We start from the raw sequence: 18584 nt of genomic DNA on the forward strand, positions 1-18584 counted from the left end.
CTGTACCTTTCAACAATCTTAAAAGGATAAAATTCGGGGAACTTAGTGGGCAAAAGCGTGATCGTTTATGTCGATCCATTTTCCGGAGAATGTCAGATTATTAGATGATGTCTCACCTGGCCACTAAAATGTGAAGGGGGGCTCCGTCATGCTGGAATGCACCTACTCATCCTCGTAGCCACAGTAACATTTTACGCAAGTGGTAGAATCTCGTTTCCAGAAAAGCCTAGATAATGAGTTCCACTAAGACGATGCGGTGCCGTAAGAGGCCATGTCGACTGATCGCCTTTCTTACCATATCGCACATTTACGAAGAGGTGTACGTGCCTTTGTGGAAGTAGACAAAGGCCAATGGTTTTCGCTACAAAAATGATCATCGATAAAAACAACCATAGCTACTTCAATACCAACAAGCGAAATAAAAACTTACGTCTGTGGCCAGCTGCATTTCTGCAACCAATAAAATTGGACAGTTGTTATATGGGATGCTTTCGCGAAGCTGTATATACTGATACTTCCTAAAATGCTTACTGTTGCTAATCAAACACTCTGTATGCTGAGGAAAAACGTAGGGGGTTTACAATCGTAACTTCGGTTGGCCGTACAACACACTGTTGTGTGACTATTTCTGCAGGACTTCGGACTACGGAGGTCCGCAGAAATGCTAACATTTGGCAGTAATCGTTCTGCACTGGTGCTGGCTGATGTGACCTCACTGAGGAACAGTCTCAGCTTCCAGAACTGCGCTGTAGCATGTTGGCCGCTCATTTACGCGACGTGTTCGTGCATTGCTTTAGATTCTAGTGAAATAGTGGCATGTAAATTGCTGTTCCGAGCCGCGCGGAGTGGCCGTGCGGTTTGAAGCGGAATGTCACGGATTGCGCGGCCGCTCCCGCCGAAGGTTCGAGTCCTCCCACGGGCATGGGTGTGTGTGTTGTTCTTAGCGTAAGTTAGTTTGCTTTAGTATAAGTAGTGCGTAGGTCTAGGGACCGATGACTGCCGCAGTTTGGTCCCTTAGGAATTCACACACATTTGAACGTTTTTGCTGTTTTGCTGTTCCTAGAAGGTGACTGCTATATTAAGTAAGGTGCCCAGCTTTGAAACTGACAATGGTGACTTAAAAAAAATTCTAACAACTTTAACTCTGAAGCTCGTACAGGGTTAAGAAGTTGCAAAATATAATCCGTTTTTACTGGTCTGTTCCAAAGTGAATGTTGCAAACGAGAATGCAATATTCTAAGTTAATGAGGTAATAAGACCTATATTCCGTAATTTTCATTGCGAATACCTCACAAGTATTAAAAACTTAAACTCACAGGTGGTCATTATATTTCCAAGAGCATTAATTCTAGAAAGCATTTGAATTAGCAGATATCACGACCACACACACTTAAATTCTAGCCACCCCATTGGCTCATAGACTTTCTATAAAAGCAGGTAGACGATGATGGGGATTTACGTAGCTCAAAAACTTAATATTGCTGCAAAATTCAATTTACAGGAGATATGAGTGAGCTAACTTACTGTGTTACGGAGGAATATAGGCTTGATACTAGTAATGAGAGAGGTGAAAGCTAACCAAGTTTTGTAACATATTTCAGGAAGTAACAACGAATAGTTTATTCAAGAATCACAAGAGGAGGTGGGAAAGGCCCAGAGACAGGAAAGATTTCACTTAGATGACATCACGGTCAGACATAGATTCTGGAATTAGATACTCAATTGTAAGGTTTACTTAGGAACAGATATAGACTCAGATCACAGTGTAATAGCGATGAAGAGTAGGCTGAATTTTAACAGATTAGAATCAATAATAAAAGAAGTGGGATACGGAAGTACTTCTTTAGAGATATTCCAATAAGGAATAGCTCAGTAGGCAGTACAGGAGAACAGACTTTTATAAAAAGGGGTATCGTGGAAGTTGGAAAGGTAAACATAGGTGCAAAGAGGGTAACTACTAAGAAATGATGAGTAATAAAAGAAATACTCCAGCTGATCGATGAAAGAGGGAAGTACAAAAATGTTCAGGGAAATTCAAGAATACAGAATTACGTGTCGGTGAAGAATGTAATAAATATTATGTGCAGGGAAACTAAGGTGAAATGGCTTCATAAAAAACGTAAAGACATGGAAAAACAAATGATTGTCGGATGGACTAACTCAGCATGTAGGAAACACAAAGCAACCTTCGGTGAAATTAAAAGCGAGGATGGCAACATTAAGTGTGCATCGGAGAATTCCACTGCTTAATGCAGAGGAGAGAGCTGATGGGTGGAGAAAGTACATTGAAGGGCTCTGTGATGCGATAGAAGAGGACACAGGAGTCGATTTGGAAGAGATAGGGGATCCAGTATTAGAATATAAAGAGCTTTGGAACACTTAAGATGAAAAAAGCAGAAGGGACAAATAACATTCCATCAGAATTTCTAAAATCGTTGGGGCAAGTGGCAACAAAACGACCACTCACGTTGGCGATACAGCATCAGAATTCCTGAAAAATAACGTCCACACAATTCCTAAGACTACAAGAGGCGAAAAGTGCGAGAATTATCACACAACTAGCTTAACAGTCATGCAGCCAAGTCGTTGACAATAATAATGTACGGAAGAATGGAAAAGAAAATTGAGGATGTGTTAGATGACGATTACTTTGGCTGCAGGAGTGGTAAAGGCAACAGAGAGGCAGTTATGACGCTGAGGTTGATAATAGAAAGAATCAAGAAACGTTCACAGCACTTGCCAACCAGGATAAGCGTTCAGATATGTCACATGGTGCAAGATATTCAAATTCTGATGAAAATAGGGGTAAGCTGTGAGAAGTGACGGGTAACATAGAACATGTACAATAGCTAAGAGAGAATAATGAGAGTGGAAGACCAAGAATAAAGGGCTCGGATTAAAAAGGATGTTCAGTCTATACATCGAAGAAGCAATGATAGAATTAAATGAAAGGTTCAATAGTTGAACAAAAATCCAAAGTGAAATGATATCAGTGATAAGATTCATTGGCGAAGAATTACATGATATGCTGAATTAACTGAACAGTCTAACGGGTAAAGAAGATGGATTGAGATTAAATCGAAGAAAGACGAAAATAATGAGAAGTAACAGAAATGAGAACTGCGAGGAACTTAAAATCTGGATTCATGGTCACGGAGTAGATGAAGTTAAGGAATTCTGCTATCTAGGCAGCCAAATAACCAATGACGGACGGAGCAAGAAGGACATCAAAAGCAATACAGCACTGACAAAAATGCATTCCTGGCCATGAGCAGTCAACTTGTATCAAATCTAGGCCTTAATTTGAGGAAGAAATTTCTAAGTATGTGCGTTTGGAGTTCATCATTGTACTGGGGTGATTCATGCACTGTGGGGAAACCGGAACAGAAAAGAAATGAATCATGGAGTGTGGGGATATCGGAGCAGAAGATAATAGAATCATGGAAGAAGAGGAGGAGGAGGTCAGTAGTTAACTCCCGTGGACAACGAGGTCATTAGAGACGGAGCACAAGCTCGGATTACGGAAGGATGGGGAAGGGTATCAGCCGTGCTCTTTCATAGGAAGCATCGCAGCATTTGCCTGAAGCGATTTATGGAAAACCTAAATCAAAATGCCCGAACGCGTGTTTGAACCGTCGTCTTCCCGAATGCGGGTCCAGTGTGCTAACCATTGCGCCACCTCTCTCGGTTTGAATCATGGACTGCGGGAAAATCGGAACAGAAGAGAATCTAAACATTTGAGATGTGGTGCTACAGACGAATTTTGAAAATTAGGTTTACTGATGAGGTAGGGAATGAGGAAGTTCTGCCCGGAGTCGCAGAGGAATGAAATATCTGGAAAACACTAACAAGAAGAAGGGGCTGGATGACAGAACATCTCTTAAGACAACAGGGAGTAACTTCCACGATATTAGAGGGAGCTGTAGAGGGTAGAAACTGTAGAGGAAGACAGAGATTGGATTACATATAACTGAGGACGTAGGTTGCAGGCGCTAAGACGAAGAGGTTACGAGTTCGTGGATGCCGCATCAAACCAGTCAGAAGTCGGATTGTTTCAAGGGCGGCGAAGGAATCGGACGCGTCCTTTCAAAGGAACCATCCCAGAATTTCCTTTGAGTGGTTAAGAGAAATCAAAGGAAACCTTAATCCGACTAGTCAGACGCCGGGGGTTCAAAATGGTTCAAATGGCTCTGAGCACTATGGGACTCAACTGCTGAGGTCATTAGTCCCCTAGAACTTAGAACTAGTTAAACCTAACTAACCTAAGGACATCACAAACATCCATGCCCGAGGCAGGACTCGAACCTGCGACCGCAGCGGTCTTGCTATTCCAGACTGCAGCGCCTTGAACCGCACGGCCACTTCGGCCGGCGACGCCGGGGTCCGACGTCCTCCCGAATGCTGGTCAAACCTTAGTTGGAGTTCCTAGATTGTGAGAACACTGTCAGAGGAGCCACGCTTCCGTCACAAGTCAAGTTCCTTGAGTACTTAATTTTCACAAATATTGTTCAGTCCTGTTCGAAAGAGATGACAAATACCACTTCCTTGCTCTGATGTGGTGAACTGCATCCGCTTTCTTTACCTCGACTTTTCAAGAGAGACAGCGCAGAAGGGTTAAAGTTGGCGTTTTGGCGTATATATTAATTATTAATTTATTGCTGTATAGTGCCACTAGGAAGTATGACTGGCTCTGAGAACTATGGGACTTAACATCTCTGGTCATCAGTCCCCTATAACTTAGAACTACTTAACCCTAACTAACCTAAGGACAACACACACATCCATGCCCGAGGCAGGATTCGAGCCTGCGACCGCAGCAGTCGTGCGGCTCAGAACTGAGCGTCTAGAACCGCTAGACCTAGGAAGTATGCAGATGAATTCTATCTGAAGCATAATACACTACTTCTTCAGTAAATACACATGCATCAGCACTCTTCTTCCATGATGAAAGCCTTTGTAGAGTCTCTAGGAATCTTTTACGGATTTCAAGCTTTTTCTTTCATTTCTCCTGTTTCACGTGAGCGTTATGACTCGCGCTACTACAAGGCAACATGTGCGACATAAATGCACCTTTTAAGCAATTTAGTAAGTCTCTTAACTAGAGTTGATCTCTATGAAAATTACGGTTCGGTAGTTTTCATACAGTACATAAATGACGTAGCAAATTGTAGGATTAGCGACAGTATTAGTAGCTTTGGTATGGAACAAAACATAAATGAATGTATGAGTTAAACTGAGGGCTGATGAGTTTTCTTCCTCTTCTGTTTGTTTGTTGTGCACATAATTATAACTGCACATCGTTCAGTGGGAGTCCATTGTGTATTTTATATCCTTACAAAATATGAACTGCATATTGTTAGTATAAAAATTAGTTGATTACATAACATCTGTGCTTTCATGTAAGAAATGCAATTGTTTTTGTGACAAGTAAGGGTTACATGGATAAACATTAAAAAGTTACGTAATTATTGTTGTTATTTTGGACTAATGGAACGTTCTTCATCAAGACGAAAGGCAAGTTTCCTGTATTATTCATTGGTGCAAAAAATCTTTATAAATGACAGAAATATGTTTTTTGTAAGCTCGACGAAATATTGAAGCGATGTTTTTGTATTGCAGTTTTTTTCTTAAATTTACTTCTTTTGGTGATACTGCATTTTATAACGCTATATGGTTGACCTTTATTTTTTATTTATTTTTACAACAACATCCTTCTATTTCACTTAGCAAATCAGTAAATTTCGAATAAAAACTCATTTAAATCGTTTATTTTTAGGGATCAGTAAGGAGGGAAATAATCTACAACGAAAATGGTCCATACGTTATACAGTCCTTTACGTATCTTCTCTCAATTCCACGTTCACTGAATCTGGCTCTGAGCACTATGCGATTTAAGTTCTGAGGTCATCAGTCGCCTAGAACTAATTAAACCTAACTAACTTTAGGACATCACACACATCCATGCCCGAGGCAGGATTCGAACCTGCGACCGGAGCGGTCGCTCGGCTCCAGACTGTAGCACCTAAAACCGCACGGCCACTCCGGCAGCACTGAATCTGGTTTATAGAGGGAATCTATTGAGAAATTGCTTGCATACACAAACCGATAGACATGCGGTAACGCCCTGTGGTCATGCAACACACCTATCCTACAAGTAATGTGTTTACTGTCATAATGGGCCAGGGCTACTAGGAAAGATAATGTAGTCTATGCTTACTTATGATAGTCTACAGGGTCCCGATAGAGCCGGTACGGGAGCTCATCGTGTTCGGCCAGAGGGTTAGCTGCCGTCTGTAATAAAAAAACTTCAACGGGTGTCTTGGGACATCCGAACAGAAAAAAGAAAAAAAACGGCTGCGTCGAAAATATTCTCCGCTCAGGGACTCGGTGTTGTGTTGTCTTCATCATCATTTCATCCCCATCCGGCAGGCAGATCGCCCAATGTGGCGTTGAACGTAATAAGACCTGCACCACGGCGGCCGGACCTGCCCCGTAAGGGGCCTCCCGGCCAACGACGCCAAACGCCCATTCCATTTTTCATAGTCTACAGTAGTTTTACAGTTCTATTCTTAACAAGATCAGTTTCTTCGCAACAACCAAAGCATATTCCACCGCTTTCAACGCTCGGAGCCCGTTTTCTACAGCACTTAGGCAGCCAAATCCTTGACACCTTTGCATCGCAGTGAAATCTCGAATTTCAGTCACTTTTTTTGTTACAGTTGTTAACGTTACACCCATACAGTGCACGTCTTCTCTTTGCTTACGCAGGTGCGAAGTGCTTTTCGTTACAGATCACTCAATAAAAGTAAATAAGCCGAAACGATAACGCCCACGAAATCTTACAGTTCGTGACATACAAAAAACGGTTGCCTAACCGTTCCTCAGCGACGTCATGCGCACACAACAGAATCGCGTTCACTTCTGCGCGCTGCTTATTGCGCCCCCCACCTGCGGACTAGGAGTGGCTGGGTACTCACCCTGTCGAGCGCGGCCTGCACCTTGGCCTCGCTGCTGGTGTCCAGCGCAGAGGTGGCCTCGTCCAGCAGCAGGATCCTGGGCCGGCGCACGAGGGCGCGCGCGATGGCGATGCGCTGCTTCTGGCCGCCAGACAGCTGCGCGCCGCGCTCGCCCACCAGCGTGTCGTAGCCCTGCGCACACCACAGCGGCCGTCACTCGAGAGATGGGCAAAATGGAGAACTTCAGGGAAAGTCGAGAACTCCGTTGTCGGGCACCAAGAGGGGTCGAAGACACACCCGAGAACAGAGAACTTCAAAAGTACAGCGGAACCCCTATTATTCCAATAATTAGCTTGCATATTTGCTCCCTTTTATGCAGGGGAATTTGGGATATAATCGGGCAGCTAAGGGAAAGCTCGATAACAGAGACAATTTTCAGTGCTGGAACTTTATTTATTTCGGTGTGAGACAAACAAAGCATGAAGAACATATATGATCGATACTGACTTAATTTTGATCGTTCAAATTATATCCGGCAACAGCTTTGCCGCAGTGGATACAACGGTTCCGTCAGATCACCGAAGTTAAGCGCTGTCGGGCGTGGCCGGGACTTGAATGGCGGACCATCCAGGCCGCCATGTCCTGTTGCCATTTTTCGGGGTACACTCAGCCTCGTGATGCCAACTGAGGCGCTACTCGACCGAATAGCAGCGGCTCCAGTGAAATAAAACCATGATGATGACCAGGAGAGCGGTGTGCTGACCACATGCCCCTCGTATCCGCATCCTCTGCTGAGGGTGACACGGCGGTGGGATGGTCCCGATGGTCCACTTGTTGCCTGAAGACGGAGTGCTTTTTGCTATAAATTATATTTAATACAACTCAGCACTGTGCAATTGTTGTATCTCATACTTTGGGGTAAAAGCCGGTATTCCGCGGGACACAAACGGCAGCGTTATATTCTCCGCATGAGGCATGGTTTTAAAGGTACTTAGAAGTAATGGTTGTATTTACTTCAGTGTCTGTGTTCCCCTATTAGTCACTTACCTTTCAGGTAATGTATAAACTTCGTCGTTCAGATACAACAATTTGGCCCGTAGCAATTATTAGAAACTGCCAGTATGACAAGAGGGTCACTATGTACTGGCATACGTGAGACTCGTAAATGTGTGTACCTACTACACACCTGGCGCTCTATGAGGAGCAAAGGTAGAGGTATATCTTGGACCACGGGAAACTGGAGAAGCATGGGCTGCAGCTTTCTGGTTGCATGACGCCACAGGTAGATTTAAGCAATAAGTTTTAAAATGAATTACCAAATAAAATGGTGCTATGGGAGGCCAATGGAAACGGTTTACTGAATGGGATGAAGGAGGTTCGACGTCTGGTAGGACATACAGGAATAGTTAATAGTGTGTGGAATGTGATACAAAGGTAGTAAATTGTAAGGAAGACCAGGATTTTAAAACCTTGAATACATAGTGTCGACCTTCTGGCCAAGCAACTGCAGGGTGTGCAGTCATATCGAATTGGGAGATGCCGCGACTTTAAATTCGGTTTACTTCGTTAATTCACACTAAGTGGATCACGGATGAAAAAACTAGCTAAAGGAAAGAAAAGGCTCCGCTATAATGGGACCACCGTTTCCAGAGAGTTTATTTCCCGCTTAGTAGCGCGGAAAGTGTGATGTCTTTTTCTTTACCCAATCGTAATTCGACTCGTACTCTAATTGGTCGAGGACGATACATAACGCGGCTGAACAAATTACGACAATCTACTCCGTCTCCAATGTATCTGTGTGGTATGAAGAAATTGTTATGTCAGACCGATAGTATTTGTAAAGTGTTTGGAGAGCGCTGCGCTTGGAGCTTGTACCTGCGGCAGCTTGGATATGAAAGCGTGAGCGTTGGCCATCTTGGCGGCATTTACGATGTCTTCCTTGGTGCAGCCATCCCGGCCGTAGCGGATGTTCTCCTCGACCGTGGTCTGGAAGAGCACCGGCTCCTGCCCCACCACCCCGATCTGCGAGCGCAGCCATCCCACGTTGAGGCTCCGGATGTCGTGGCCGTCAAGTTGTACCTGTATGCGATATCAAAAACAGCATCAGCAAACATCACACTACATCATCGTGAACCGAGCAAAAGCATGTGTAGTTGGCAAGAACATTACACTCGTGTAACATGGTCGTGTGTGGTCACAAACGACTGCGCTCTCTGAGCATCTCTATTTGGACAGTAGTGGACGTTAAACAGCTAGGGCTCATACGAAAAGGTGCCTGAATCTATGTGGAGGAATAACAGCCCATTTTCGTCAACGGCTGAAGCCAGAGAAATCGTGCTGTTTCACGCTGGGATCTGGAGTGAGGAAAGGTACTAACTCATCCCAAAGATGCTACATTTGATTCAGGTCGGGACTTCGGACAGACCAGGTTATTGCCAACAGACGTTATTTTAGGGCAGGGATATATTTCATGTTGGTACAGACAAACAACCTCTTATAGCTGTTTCTCTACTGCGCAGAGTACACAGTGCTGTAATATTGTGCTCATATCATCCCGAATTTAGCGTTTTCTTAGACGCAATGAGGGTACCATACTCTAACAACAAGAAACACACCCGTACGGTATCACTACCTTGTCCGTCTTTCATTGTTGGCGTTGAACATCGCGGCGGCGATGTTCGCTAGGTATTGGCTCTGAGCACTATGGGACTTAGCTTCTGATGTCATCAGTCCCCCAGAACTTAGAACTACTTAAACCTAACCAACCTAAGGAAATCACACACATCCATGCACAAGGCAGGATTCGAACCTGCGACCGTAGGGGTCGCGCGGTTGCAGACTGTAGCGCCTAGAAACGCTCGGCCACTTCGGCCGGCTCGCTAGGTATTCTCCCATCTTAAACTCTTTCTTCGGACCGCCAAAGGGCAGAGCGCGATTCGTCGCTCCAAATCACTGGTTTCCAGTCATCCACTGTCTAGTGACGTCGGTCTTTTCACAACCTCAATCGGTTCTTATTAATGACAGCATAAATGTGAGGAGCAGCTTGACCATTCTACTCTATTCGTTTTAACTCCCTGATTGATGAGCAGCACTCAGGGAGGGTGTTTGGATATTTTAAGTTTACTACTGCTTCTAGTAATCCGTCACCAACAGTGTAAGCGAGCAGTAGTGGATTTCTTTACCTGTTTAACACCACTACGTTAGATCGTTGGAAACATTCTTGTAAGTGCTTGTGACCAGAGAACATCGGATAAGAAGGGATAATTTTGATGTTACAAGCTAAAGTCGACCTATTGAGACCTACCACATTATCGTATAACAACGCCAGGTAAGAATTTTTGCCAAGTATTTCTTAGTAAAAGGTATTTGGGAAAAAATATCCCACACTGTACACATGAAACTCCTTTATTACATTAGATTACAACCGGTTTCGACTACGTTGATGGTTATCGAGTGCAAAACACAGATCACTCTCTGTCAGTCCGCAACTGAAGGAACTGAATCCAACAATTTATTGTAGGCTGTATTTCATTCTGGGCAAATTTTTTGGATTGCATCCGGTTTCGACCGTGTTGATGGTTATCGAGTGAAAAACACAGGTTGCTCTCTTTTAGCCTAAACAACTGAAGGAACTTAATCAAACAATTTATTATAGGATATATTTCATTCTGAAATGTAATGTATGTTGCAAAGAGATACCGTTGCAAACTAAATCTCTGTGGTGTGCTGGAATCTGAAGGAGTGCACTTGGCTCCCTGGTATTTATCTTGACCCGAGATATAGTTTGAAACTTTCAGGAAGTCAATATTTGTGGCGGAATAAAGCTTTGGAGAAATGATAAGCCATTCATTCCGTTTTCTGCGGCAGAATTTATTCGTAGATATAGTGATTTACTGCTATCAGATCAGAGAATATTCACACTAAAATTCTTTACATTAGAAAATTCAGGGTGAGGATGATGCAATCGCAAAACCCGCAAAACAGTTGGTGGAAAGACGTGAAATTTTGACTTAACGTTGCATTCGAGTACACGCGTGTTTTTATTTAGCGAATGGTATGAAAGTAAATACACTTCGGGAAAAGAAATTATTACAACTGGGAAGACAACGTCGATTTTGATCCGGGGACTGCATATGCCTCCTGGAGCACAGTACATGTGTCGATAATACTTGCAACATATGGCGTGGTGGCATAGCTACCAGAGTTCCATCGGAGCCTACCCTTTAACAGAGAATGCCCACCATCAGAAGGCTTAGTGTGGTGCACACATGTGAAGCAAGTAGACAACCATGCCACAAAGATACACTTGTGCTTCCTACAAAGGGAAAGAGGTCAAATTTTGGCCTTCTGAGCCGGCCGCGGTGGTCTAGTGGTTCTGGCGCTGCAGTCCGGAACCGCAGGACTGCTACGGTCGCAGGTTCGAATCCTGCCTCGGGCATGGGTGTGTGTGATGTCCTTAGGTTAGTTAGGTTTAATTAGTTCTAAGTTCTAGGGGACTTATGACCTAAGATGTTGAGTCCCATAGTGCCCAGAGCCATTTTTTTTTTTTTGGCCTTCTGAGTGGCGGGAAGGTCTTTTCGCAGGACTGCCATATAAGCTGGACGTGCTGCGTCTGGTGTGTAACGATGAATCTATCGGTGGTCACACGAACGTTCTCACACATCTCGACGAGTTTCGGGACGTCCAAGTAACACAGACACCCGCCAGAATCGTAGTATTGTAAGGACTTGTGAGCCCAGACGTGTCAACACGAACTGTCACAAATCGACGCACACGGCTAGACTGGTGCCCTCAGAGGATCACATGGATGACGATGAAAGCAGATTCTGTTCTCACGCAAGTGATGCTCATTAGCGAGTACGACGCAGACTTAGTGAGCACTCTCTCGTAGACTGTATTCGTCCAGGACAGAACTGCCTTATGGCCTTAGGCGCGATAAGCTACAAGTCTTCTCCTTTGGTACTTCTGGAGAGGACGCTAATGAGCGCTCTGTACGTGCAGAATGTTGTTAAATGCGTTATTATTCCTACAGGAAGGTGATATGTTGCTCCAACAGGATAATGTTCGCCCACTCACTGATCGTGAAACTTAACGTGCTCTGCAAGACGTACAGAACTTCCCTGGTCCGCACAATCTACGAAGTAGTCTCAAACGAACACATGTTGGATATGATGGAACGATAAGTGACTTTTGCGACTCGTGAATGAACAACTCTCATAGAATTACGTGAAGAGGCCAAGCTGGCGTGTCATAATTTATCCCAGGACAGTATTCGCCATCTGTACGGTCGACTGGATGCAACAGACAGTGCCGACATTGCTGCCCGTAGGTGCTATACGGCATTGTGCTATTGATATATAAATGTAATCATTTCATATGCTCCATAAGTGCTCTTGAGACAATAAATCTTGAGTGAACACGAAGCCTCTAGAAGCATGTACTATTTTTTCCGGCAGTGTATATATAGTATACAAGGAGGATAAAATATTAACTAATATCTCATGTCCGTTTGCTGAAAACCTCAGATCCCAACATTTTCTTCTCGGTCAGCTTTCAAAATTTTGACACAACACTGCATGCGAATACGCGAATCTTTCTATATGCCTATTTTCATTACATATAAACAAATGGTTAATATATAAATGGGAAATTTTGCTACCAAAACTCAAGAAAAATTATAGATAGAATTACTTCAAATTTCCACACGCTACTCTAATGAACCTTCAAACGCACGTATTCCATACACTAAGCTGAGAACCGTCATGTCATGATATAGCGATTTGCACATACGCAGGTAGCTGTAATATCGCGTACGCCCGATATAAAAGGACAGTGAATTGGCGAAGCTGTCATTTGTACTCAGGTGATATATATGAAAAGATTTTCGTCGCGGTTAGGGTCGCACGACGTGTGTGAACAGGAACTTAACACAGAATGGTGGTTCGACTTATAAAATGGGACATTCCATTTCGGAAACCGTTGGGGAATTCACCTTTTCGATATCTACAGTGTCAAGAGTATACCAAGAATTCCAAATTTCGCACCACATGTAAAGTAGTGGTCGACGGCAATCACTTGACTCCGGGCAGCGGCGATTGTGTAAAGTTGTCTGTGATAACAGATAAAAAACACTGCGTGAAATAACGACAGAAATCAATATGGGATGCAAGGCCAACGTATCCTTACGACACTGCGGCGAAATTTGGCGTTAATGGACTATGATGGTAGAGGACCTACGCGAATACCTTCGTTAACAATACTAAACAGCCTTCTGGACACGTGATCATACCGGTTAGACCCTAGACTGGGAAACCATGCTCCCCTTATGATTCCCAATTTCAGTTGTTAAGAGCTGATGGTAGGACTCGAGTGTGGTGCAGACCCAACGAAACCGAGGAACCAAGTTGCCAACAAGGCACTGTGCATGCTGGTGCTCGCTCTATAATGGTGTGGGGTGTGTTTACATGGAACCGATTATTTATTGCAAATGGTTATGTTCGGCTACTTATTCCTGAACAACGATGAAAATCTTTTGGATGACAATCCACTACGTCACCGTCCCACAATTGTTCGAGATTGGTTCGAAGAACATTCTGAACAATTCGAAACAATGGTTTGGCCACCAAGATGGCCCTACATCAATCCCATTGAACATTTATGGGACATAATCGAGATATGGTTTCTTGCACAAAACTGTGCACCGGGAACAGTTTCAGAATTATGTGCGGCTTTATTGGCAGCATTGCTATGTAGCGAAAGTCCAACGATCTATTCAATCCATGCCAAGTCGAGTTGCTACCCTACGTTACGCAAAAGAAGATCCGACACGATATGAGGACATATCCCATGACTTCTGCCACATTAGCGAACGTTTAAAATACAAATACATATTTACGTATGTACGTAATATACGCTGAAGCACCAAAGAAACTGGTATCGGCATGCGTATTCAAACACAGGTATATTTAAACAGGCCGAATACGGCACTGCGGTCGGCAACACCTATGTAAGACAACAAGGGTCTGGCGTAGTTGTTAGATCGGTTACTGCTGCTGCAATGGCAGGTTATCAAGATTTAAGTGAGTTTAAACGTGGTGTTTTTGTCGACACAGCTGCTACGAAGGAGCATTTCACGAGTGTATCGTGAATATCAAGAATCCGTTAAAACATCAAATTTCCGACATCACAGCTGCCGGAAAAAGGCCCTGCAAGAAAGTGATCAATGACCACTGAAGAGAATCGTTCAACGTGGCAGAAGTTAACATTTCCGCAAATTGCTGCAGATTTCAATACTACGCCATCAGGAAGTGTCAGCGTGTGAACCATTCAACGAAACGTCGTCGATATAGCCTTTCTGAGTCGAAGACACATTCGTGTACCTTTGATGACTGCGTGACGGAAAGCTTTACGCCTCGACTCTGGCCGTCAGTACCGACATTGGACTGTTGATGACTGGAAACATGGTGTCTAATCAGACGAGTCCCGTTTCAAATTGTATCGAGCGGATGGGCGTGTACGGGTATGCAGGCAACACCATGTATCCATGGACCCTGCATGTCAACAGCGGAGTGTTCAAGCTGGTGGAGGCTCTGTAATGCTCTGGGGTGTGTGCAGTTGCAGTGATATGGGACCGCTGATATGTCTAGATACGACTCTGACAGGTGACACGTGCGTAAGCATCCTGTCAGATCACCTGCATACATTCGTGTCCATTGTGCATTCCGATGGACTTGCGCAGTTTCAAATGCTTCAAATGGCTCTGAGCACTATGCGTCTTAACTTCTGAGGTCATCAGTCGCCTAGAACTTAGAACTACTTAAACCTAACTAACCTAGGGACATCACACACATCCATGCCCGAGGCAGGATTGGAACCTGCCACCGTAGTGGTCGCTCGGTTCCAGACTTTAGCGTCTAGAACCGCACGACCACTCCGTCCGGCTTGCGCAGTTTCAGCAGGACAAGGCGACACACCACAGGTACAACTCTTAAGAGTTTAAACACTTCCACTGGCCACCAAACTCCCGAAACAAGAACATTATTGAGAATATGTGAGACGCCTTGCAACTTGCTGCTCAGAAGAGATCTTCATCCCCTCGTACTCTTACGGATTTATGGACAGCCCTGCTGGATTCATGGTGTCAATTCTCTGCAGCACTACTTCAGAAACTAGTCGGGCCCTCTCCACGTCGCGTCGCGACACCTCTCCTTGCTCGTGGGAGGCCTACACAATATTAGACACATGCACTTCTTTCGCTCTTCAGTGTATAAAGGGGAACATCATTAACAAATATCTACGAAAAATTTTGACTGCTTTCTTTCAAATTTTACATGATAGTGTAATTTTAATTCAGAAGCACGTTAGGCTATATATATGTTTCATTTGGACAGTGTCTAAATATATATGTGATATACAAAGGGAACCACTGTTACTAAAAGTCTCAAGAAATTACTTGACAGATTTATTTAAAATGTGTACACGTTTTTCTAATAAAAGCTAGGACGAATGGAAACATTGTCCGAAAAAATTTCGAAAATTTCTTGATCGACATTTATTTCTAATTTTAAAGGAGGAGACGGAGTTGAACAGAGACGTGGGAGGAAATACAGAAAGGGAACGGAAAGAAGGAGATGGAAAGCGAGAGGGGGCAAGAAGAGATGGGGAGAGACGGAAGAGAAAGGGATGAACAGACGAGGAAGAGGTGGACATGGACAGAGAGAGGCCAGAGAAGGAGAGTAAAACGTATATTCAAAGCCCTTTCATATTATAAAGGTCTGCTGTCTTTTCTTTCTTAGGGATTTAACCAGACTGAGCCATAGCAGGGCATTGCTGGGAGCATAATGAATAAAGCAATTCAGAACAATATACAATCCTGGAAATGGAAAACAGAACACATTGACACCGGGGTGTCAGACCCACCATACTTGCTCCGGACACTGCGAGCGGGCTGTACAAGCAATGATCACACGCACGGCACAGCGGACACACCAGGAACCGCGGTGTTGGCCGTCGAATGGCGCTAGCTGCGCAGCATTTGTGCACCGCCGCCGTCAGTGTCAGCCAGTTTGCCGTGGCATACGGAGCTCCATCGCAGTCTTTAACACTGGTAGCATGCCGCGACAGCGTGGACGTGAACCGTATGTGCAGTTGACGGACTTTGAGCGAGGGCGTATAGTGGGCATGCGGGAGGCCGGGTGGACGTACCGCCGAATTGCTCAACACGTGGGGCGTGAGGTCTCCACAGTGCATCGATGTTGTCGCCAGTGGTCGGCGGAAGGTGCACGTGCCCGTCGACCTGGGACCGGACCGCAGCGACGCACGGATGCACGCCAAGACCGTAGGATCCTACGCAGTGCCGTAGGGGACCGCACCGCCACTTCCCAGCAAATTAGGGACACTGTTGCTCCTGGGGTATCGGCGAGGACCATTCGCAACCGTCTCCATGAAGCTGGGCTACGGTCCCGCACACCGTTAGGCCGTCTTCCGCTCACGCCCCAACATCGTGCAGCCCGCCTCCAGTGGTGTCGCGACAGGCGTGAATGGAGGGACGAATGGAGACGTGTCGTCTTCATCGATGAGAGTCGCTTCTGCCTTGGTGCCAATGATGGTCGTATGCGTGTTTGGCGCCGTGCAGGTGAGCGCCACAATCAGGACTGCATACGACCGAGGCACACAGGGCCAACACCCGGCATCATGGTGTGGGGAGCGATCTCCTACACTGGCCGTACACCACTGGTGATCGTCGAGTGGACACTGAATAGTGCACGGTACATCCAAACCGTCATCGAACCCATCGTTCTACCATTCCTAGACGGGCAAGGGAACTTGCTGTTCCAACAGGACAATGCACGTCCGCATGTATCCCGTGCCACCCAACGTGCTCTAGAAGGTGTAAGTCAACTACCCTGGCCAGCAAGATCTCCGGGTCTGTCCCCCATTGAGCATGTTTGGGACTGGATGAAGCGTCGTCTCACGCGGTCTGCACGTCCAGCACGAACGCTGGTCCAACTGAGGCGCCAGGTGGAAATGGCATGCAAGCCGTTCCACAGGACTACATCCAGCATCTCTACGATCGTCTCCATGGGAGAATAGCAGCCTGCATTGCTGCGAAAGGTGGATATACACTGTACTAGTGCCGACATTGTGCATGCTCTGTTGCCTGTGTCTATGTGCCTGTGGTTCTGTCAGTGTGATCATGTGATGTATCTGACCCCAGGAATGTGTCAATAAAGTTTCCCCTTCCTGGGACAATGAATTCACTGTGTTCTTATTTCAATTTCCAGGAGTGTAATTTCAGCAATAGATCACTTTTCTTTGTCAGCGCTGTAGATACTTACCGCTCCGTCTAGAGGGTCGTAGAATCGTTGTATAAGTTGTATGCAAGTAGACTTTCCACAGCCTGAACTACCGACCAGAGCAACCGTCTCACCGCCTTTGATGCTAAGGTTCAGCCCTTTCAAAATCTGAAAGAACAGTGTGAAGGTAAGGGAGAATATTAGATGTATATTTGCTAAACTATAGCGATGAATATTTATAAAATGAAACATTCAGTATAAATAGGGTAGTATGTACTATCCTGTACATTCGGACACATTTTAATGTACTAACAGAGTGTTTGGAATGTAATAACCTTCACACCCTTGCGGGATGGGTACTCGAAGTGGACATTCCTGAAGTTGATGGAGCCTTCTATTTTCTCCGGTCGCTTGCCTTCTTCGGACATGCTGTCAATGAGAGACTCGCGGTCGATAACGGAGTATACCTTAGCGGCCGCACCTCTGGCTATAGAGAAGGCCTCGATGAATGGCGAAGCCATCCCTAACGACATCGAGCCTGTCATCACGCCCATGAATACCTGTAGTGACAGAAAAGGAGTTATTAGAACATGACACGGAAGAAGCCAATAAATGAAGTTGCAGCCAATGAATTCCAGCTATAGTCTTTGTGAAGTCAAACTGTAAGAAACAATATATCACAGAAATATGAAACAGACGTACAAGATAGCTGTAGATGATGCTGTTAGAGTTTTAATTCAACGAAGAACCTAAGATAAAAATATCCGTCCAAAATCCTCGAAGCTACTCCCAATATTATCAGCCTTACTGGACGATGAAATTCCTTCTATGATCAAATAAAGGGCTCCATTTTACAGTAATCGTTGTTCCTCGATGTATCTAACAGGCGTTTCTCAGAATCTCGCTTTCCTATACTGCACTACGTCGAAGCAAGTCTTTTGAGTGAATTAAGGTATTTGGAAGTAATTAAATGAACCACTCTGTCCTTTTGGCATAAGATTTCTGGCGACTGATTGAGTGTCGTTGGTAGTCTTGTTGCGTGTTTCTACTGTGAGGAATCCCCACCGCTTCATAAGCTTTTTTCTGAATATGGTAGAAATGCGATGACATAGGTCACTACAAAAACTTAATAATTAATTCTACATCCGTCACATTCAGTTAGGGATATGATAAACGTTTGTCAGGTTGAAGAACTCTTGCCATAGATCTGCTGTTGAACCTTTGGAGCAGTAAATCTATGTGTCTGACAAAGTATATGTATTGTATCTACTGAACTTGTGCTGTTTCGCCTCGCGGGATTAGCCCAGCGGTCTAGGGCGCTGCAGTCATGGAC

The 18584-nt window shown here is 44.8% G+C and overlaps 1 protein-coding gene across 1 annotated transcript in view; it reads right to left on the reverse strand.

The window, feature by feature from the left end:
- The window catches only part of LOC126412933 (ATP-dependent translocase ABCB1-like), a 125180-nt gene that overhangs the window by 66517 nt on the left and 40079 nt on the right, over positions 1 to 18584 (reverse strand). The window contains exons 6-9 of the mRNA XM_050082822.1: positions 17587 to 17811; positions 17294 to 17419; positions 8832 to 9035; positions 6978 to 7148 (exon numbers count right to left, since the gene is read on the reverse strand). Of these exons, the coding sequence (XP_049938779.1) occupies positions 6978 to 7148; positions 8832 to 9035; positions 17294 to 17419; positions 17587 to 17811 (726 nt within the window). The remainder of the gene's footprint in view (positions 1 to 6977; positions 7149 to 8831; positions 9036 to 17293; positions 17420 to 17586; positions 17812 to 18584) is intronic.

The sequence above is a fragment of the Schistocerca serialis genome, chromosome 7, assembly GCF_023864345.2.
Source record: "Schistocerca serialis cubense isolate TAMUIC-IGC-003099 chromosome 7, iqSchSeri2.2, whole genome shotgun sequence".
Classification (NCBI taxonomy): Eukaryota; Metazoa; Arthropoda; class Insecta; order Orthoptera; family Acrididae; genus Schistocerca; species Schistocerca serialis.